The following is a 6,672-nucleotide window of genomic DNA, read 5'->3' as shown; positions in this document are numbered from 1 at the left end:
TAGCACAGCACCTTGACCAAAGTAGACACTTGATAAATACTTGTTGACTTGAACTAATTCTACTGTGTATCCCTGCTATGCAATCTGTTATTTTTCTTAGGGCTCCTTACTTTTCAGGGATAGCCTCAAGTCCAGGAATTTGAGGTTTGATGGCCAGTGCTATATTTGTCATCTCTCTCTATTCTCATTCATATTGAAAATCTATTTTTTGGAGTCTGTTTTTAAATAGCTTTTCATGACATACAATTGTTATCTACGTCTCTCCAGGAACTACTGAACATATCACTATGGATAGTGTCTTTACAAGGCCTGGAATTGCAAGGTCAGAGATTTTTTTTCAATTCTCAAAATAAAAACCAAGAACTAGACTCTCAATCAGATTTGCTAAGGCACACTAGAAGAAATGAAACAATTCCGTTTTCTTGCTTTAGCTAATACATGGGAAAACATTATTGATACACACACTTATTTTTCTATGTTTATGACTGCCTCGTATGTCTCATTCACTTTTAATTCCTTAAATACATAAAATGAGTCATAATATCCAAAGCAAGTTTCATTTCTTAAGAGCATAATGAAGAAATGGTGATTTGTAGAGAAATGGCACTTAGACCTTGGTGATGTTTTGAAAACATCTTTAGAGCTCAGGAGAGCCTCACTGGTGTGGCTCAGTGGTTGAGCATCCACTGATGAACCAGGAGGTCATGGTTCAATTCCTGGTCAGGGCACATGCCTGGAATGCAGGCTCAATCCCCAGTGTGGGGTGTGCAGGAGGCAGCCGATCAACGATTCTCTCATCATTGATGTTTTTTTCTCTCTCTCCTTCTCCCTTCCTCTCTCTGAAATCAATAAAAAATAAAATGATATTTTTGTTTTAAAAAGGTAATTTGCCCAACTGTGTTTTCTGTGTAGGTGACTAGCAAAACACTAGGTCTGGAAATATATAGTATTATATTCCCCAAGCCCCTAAAGGCTACCTTTAATCAGTTTCCCAAAATAGTAGAGGAAAAACAAATTTTATGAAATCAAAGTGGTAGGTTTTTAAATATTAATAATAACTTGCTTGCTGAATCTAAAGACAGCATGGAAGGGATTTTCCCAGCCCTTGGTTAAAAAAAAAAGTCCAGGTGAAAGCATGAAGCAATCAGAATTGAGCCAGTGGGGATACAAGGTCCAACAAGCAATACACATGTGATGCTAATAGGTGAGGCAGAGCTCTTGAGAGGGCATGTGGATGTTAACCTTGGGTAAGGAAGGTGCCGGAATGACCTTCACCTTGCTAAGTCTTCAATTCACCTTGATGTTTCTATGAGGAATCTCATGTGCCTTTAGTACGAGTGGGGAAGGGAAATACTGTGGAACCCTCACTTGACACCACTCACTGGGGGACCCTGCTATATTTCAAAGAGCATGAAAAACCACTCCTAGAGTCAGAGAGCCCTATTACTACTATATGTAGAAGGGATCTTAGTCATCAGCTCAAAGCCAATGTAAGAGAACCTTTTGAAGCATCTGGGAGAGATCATTATTTTAACTTTTGCCTGAGCATTTGCAGCAACAGGAAATTTTGCTATTGAGTCCATTCCTCTTTAAAGCAACTCTTATTAGAAAACTTTCTTATATTTGAAGCAAACATCTGTCATGTATCAAGTTTCCCTTTGTTCCTATTTTTGCCCTTTGAAGCTACACAGAATAAGTCTAAGTACTCTCCTATTTTATAACTCAACAGAAATTTTAATGCACCTATTATATCATTTCCTCCTTTTCTGCACTTCCTTTTCAGCTATACCTTCTGTTCTTTAGGGATCTATTCCCCTGTTCCTTGTATAATCAGACCCTTCACAACCCTGGCCACCTGTCTCTGGACACAATCAATGTATTAATGTCTCTCTCAAAATATAGTACCCAGAATTGAACCCAACCCTCCATCCAGATGTGGTCTTACCAGTGCAGCTTGCAGGGCTCCCTGGACTTCTATTACCACAGGTCGAATGAAATAGCTTTATGAATAGCCACAATATACTCCTGATTCAAAACTGAACTCCTATTTCCATAAGAAAACATTTCTACATGAACTGCTGTGAAACCATGACTTTCCAACACCCTTCCCATCAACACACACACACACACACACAATATACACACACATCCACAAATACACAACACATATACCATGCTGTTCTTAGAGGGTTGCATTTAAGAAAACTCAAAATATATTTTTTCATTAATGCTTCAATTTCATCTTTTTAATTTCAGTCTTATGCTCAGGTATTTCAAAAAATTATAATGATTCCTATATCCTAGTATCAGTACATAGTTAGAATTCAATGACTATTCATTGAATAAGTTAATCCTGAATCTGCTGGTCAACAGACTAGATATATGTCTATTTCTGTGTCATCTACAAATCTGATCAATGTGCTCTCTGTCCCCCTCTTCCATTCTTCATGGATATACAGAAAGGCAGAGACAGGCTGCCTTTGAATTGTTGAGCAGGTATCCCCTTCGGGATGGCTGATGTAGCTTCTTGTGTGGTAAGAAAACACCAACGTACAAATAAGAAGCAGAGGTGCAGAATGTGAGCCGGAACGGATGAAGGCAAAGAAGATTGAGTGTCCCAGACTCTTAAAATCTATGTTTAAAAAGTATGGCTTTCCCACCATTTCTACCCTAGAGTCTTCTGCCTTTTAGATCTATTACAATACTGTGCTTGTCAAACTCTGAATTTCTGGGAAAAGCTCATACAAGCTTAGTTTTAAAACAGCTTTGAAATGATCTCTTCAGCATACGTTTCCTGAAAAGTCCGAGTTACAGAGACATGTGCTCTCTATTGGCTATGAGGTATACAAAGAGCTCCCAAATGCCTGAGGTATAACATATATATCCCCTTGTTTCAGAAATCAGAAATGGCCTATATTTTTCAATGTGAATTTGGGAATTCACTGAGATTGAAGCTGTCTCCTGAATTGAATATAACCTTACAATGAATGTCCCTTTTCCCCAGAATGAAGAAAAAGAAGGAAAGCATCAATTTTGCTTTCCTTTCAACAGCCACCCTTTGCAGAATGTGGGGCTAATCACAGAATAAAAGAGTATCATCCTGTGCCTTTTTCCCATCCTGTGACCAAAACCTTAGAGAGATGGAAAAAGTGTTTTATTCAAAACAGTCTAGAATCTCGAAAACGTCTGTTGCATAGTGTTCATATACAAAGAATGGAGACACCTGCGAAAGGACTAGGAAACCTAAAGAGGAAATTTGTTTTGTACCTTTTCTGAACCTTTTCTAGAGGGAGTGACAGAGATGGGTTCTTAATTAACCTCTCAAGACCGGGTTTTCCAGAAATTCATGTAAATGACAGAAGAACACCAGAAGGAAATCATGCCAACACTGATGCGGAGGTTCTTTTCCTGACTCTCCTAGTCACAACAAACCACACCCAAGGGCTGTGAGATAAGCAGAGGCAGAGGCGGCTTAATGAGGAAGCTCCCAAGCCAGGTGAACCAGCTGCTTCAGGCAGTCAGAGCCTCTCTGCAGCAGCCGCCTCGGGTCTCCTGTTCACATATAGGCAACTACAGACAGGAAGGTCCGATACACTGCTCCCAGCATGGGGTAGTCATGTAGGTACTGACTTGAACTTCAGCTATTAGGAAGATGTCCTATTGGAACTCTCAGGTCACGGCCTCTCAGCGAGGCTTTGTCACTGGACCCCACACTCCTTGGGGTTTTCCACTTCCTCTCCTTCAAAGTCCGGCTTCAAACTCTTTTTTTGCTCAATCTCCACCTGTCAGGAATAAAAGTTGGAGAGAAATATCAGAAGAGAAAACATCCCAAGAAATAAATAAACCAAGAGAGAATACCTCACTGGGTTTGGATTCCTTGAGATTCCTTGTGATTTTGTCATGTTTTGGGGTTCCCTGGTGCCATTTGCCCTGTGTCTATGATGATTCTCTCTGTGCACAGACTCTTCACTTGGTGTGGGATTCCCTCTCCCTCACTGTCCACCTGGAAGATTCTTATTCTTTGTCTTGCACAGTTGCTCAAAGGTCATCTCTTCTGTGAAGCTATTCTTGATTCTTTAGGTAGAGTGAGGCGCTCCCCGGCGCGTATTCCCACTGTACCTTCTACACTGCACCATGGGCTCCATAGGACAAGGGCTGGCCCTAGTCACTACTGCATCCCAGTAATGTAGGCATATAGCAGGCAAGCACAGAGGTTGATAAATGAATGGCTTCCTTTGCAATTGGCTGTTTACACTCTCCATTACTGTATCTCTTTAAAAAAGTTTCCAAGCTGATAAGTATTACAGTGTTTTCAGTTCTACCCATATTGTCTGCAAAACACTGTAGCTGTAATTGTCAAGGAATCAGAAATTAATCTTGCCCTGAAAGCGACACACTTCAACTGGAGCCTTGGGTAAGCCAGGCAGGGGATCCTTCAAGCTAGGAAGCTTCATAATTAAAGCTGCTTTCCTCAACACCAAAGTGGACATTTATGACGAGGGGAAAAAGTCAAGACAGAACAGTTGACTAGGGCAGCGATTTGCTGCAAGAATTTTTAAAACACGCAGTACCTGACTATTTAGTCGGGCACTGACCTCCTTTCCCTTAGACTGTCAAATAAAATAATGACAACAGTCAACACAAAAATAGCTGTCTGGTGTGAATGAATCAAAATTATATCTATTTTTTGTCAGATCTGCAAAAAAAATATGTTTTTTGGTGTGCCACAGAATTTTAGTAATTAGTTTGTGTGCCATGAGATGACAAAGGTTGAAAATCGCATGTCTGAGGAAAGTGCTATTTCTTTTTTTTCTGGCCACAAGATGGAGTATGTGTTCTTTTTGGTAGACCACACAACTAAGGAGGCAATTAAAAACCAATAAATCACCATATTATTCTAAGGATATTATTATGAATAGAAAATTATTAAGCCACTTTGCAAAATCCTTTTTCAAAAGCCATTTCCCATCCCTGGCATTAATATCCTCCCACTGAATCGCTAACTCCCCCGGATATAGTCACCATTCGTGTCAGCACACCCCAGCTTGGTGTCTGTCCTCCTTCCACAGCCTGATCCTGTTACTACTCTAGAAGCTGGTTGGGCTTTTGAGTTCTGTCCTGTGACAGCCCAGTGACCAGGTCGTGAATGTCCTAACTTTACTCAGACCCAAGTCATCAACTCCTGTAGCTGCAATGTATGCTTTGGGCTAGCACTTTCCTGACACTCCTCTTGACTTCCAAATTCACTACTCTGCAACATAAATTACATTATGAATGGATAATAAAATCCCTTTGTCCCAGTCCTCTTTTTTATGTTCTTGTTTATGATGACATTATATTCTCCTCTTTCATCAGCTTCCTTATTTTTTTCCCAACCTTCCTCTTGCCCACAGAGAGATTGTTCCTTTACATCAGAGCAGACTCGCCCATGGCTATGTACCATGGCGAGCCGCCTCCAAGGAGGTAAGAGAACACTGCACCCAGCGCAGGCACTGCTAAAAGGAATGAGGGGGGGAGGAGGGAGGGGGGAACATCAGCCAGATGCCTCCCGGGCTACCTGGTAGCTGTAGTGTGCGGAATAATTGACCCACTTCCTGACGTCAGTCTTGTCTTCCACAGAGATGGATCTTACAGCAGCTTTGGAGGCCGAAGTGGTGGGCATGCTGAACTCGACAGTCACGTGATTGGCAAATCTGGAAGGCACTTCCCGGTCCGAGCCAAGTTCAAGGTGGCAGAAGAAACAGTGTGGGTGACCAGAAGCTATGAAACAAAGATAAAGAATCTACAGATCAGGTTCTTTGGAAAGGAAGTGGAAGAAGAGCCACCTCAGTAACAAAGGAGGCCTGGAGGCCTGGCCAGTGTGGCTCAGCTGGTTGGAGCATAGTCCTGTACACTGGAAGGTCGCATTCCTGGTTAGGGCACATACCCAGGTTGCAGGTTTGATCCCCAGTCCGGGTGTGTAAGGGATCGGTGTTTCTCTCTCACATCAATGATTGTTTCTCTCTCCCCCTTCCTCTCTCTCTAAAATCAATTAAAAAACAACAACAACATATCTCAGGTGAGGATTTAAACACACACACAAAACAACAAAGGAGGCCTGGAAGTCTTTCGGAGGGGCCAGCTGTGAGCAGAGGCTTTGCCTCTGCAGAAATTGCTCCGACCCTCTGATACAACACTATCTGATGACAGTAGCCTGGTATCCTAGCAATGGAACCATGGCTGAGAAGCAGAGGTCATTCTGCCTGCTCACGTCAGGGTGACATGTGAGCACAGCACAAACACTAGGAAATGGGGGCTGTAGATTGGCAGAGGGGAATAAAAGGGCTCGGCACTTAGCACCTAATAAAACACCAGTGACAGCCACCTGGAGCAAAATCGATTTCCTTTGAAAGATAAATTGAGTTTTCTTAATAGCATTTCATATTTTTTAAAAAATGTTTTTGGCCTGCTTTTGTGGGTGAATGACATATGAAAATGACAGCGCCTTTATAAGCACATTTATATTAGGGAAGCGCAGCAAACACCGGAGAGCACACAGACTAAGAGTCAGCAAGCATCCCTGGATTTGACGTCCAGCTCCCCTGCTAAGGAGCAGAGATCCTGCACCCGAGTCCTTTATTCTCTCCAGGCCTCAGTTCTTCATCTGTAAAGTAGGGCAGCTGGGTAGGTGGG

General features: G+C 42.0%; 1 protein-coding gene across 7 annotated transcripts in view; it reads right to left on the bottom strand.

Moving 5' to 3' along the window:
- Positions 1-823: 823 nt before the first annotated feature.
- Positions 824-6,672, bottom strand: part of STON2 (stonin 2) — a 125,118-nt gene continuing 119,269 nt past the window's right edge. For all 7 annotated transcript variants that reach the window (XM_014534681.1, XM_005860135.2, XM_005860133.1 and 4 more), the window contains 2 exons: positions 5,558-5,760; positions 824-3,782 (listed from right to left, as the gene is read on the bottom strand). In XM_014534681.1, coding sequence (XP_014390167.1) covers positions 3,699-3,782; positions 5,558-5,760 — 287 coding nt within the window. In that variant the 3' untranslated portion in view covers positions 824-3,698. The remainder of the gene's footprint in view (positions 3,783-5,557; positions 5,761-6,672) is intronic.

The sequence above is a fragment of the Myotis brandtii genome, unplaced genomic scaffold (assembly GCF_000412655.1).
Source record: "Myotis brandtii unplaced genomic scaffold, ASM41265v1 scaffold132, whole genome shotgun sequence".
Lineage (NCBI taxonomy): Eukaryota > Metazoa > Chordata > Mammalia > Chiroptera > Vespertilionidae > Myotis > Myotis brandtii.
This window is presented reverse-complemented; position numbering and strand designations above follow the sequence as displayed.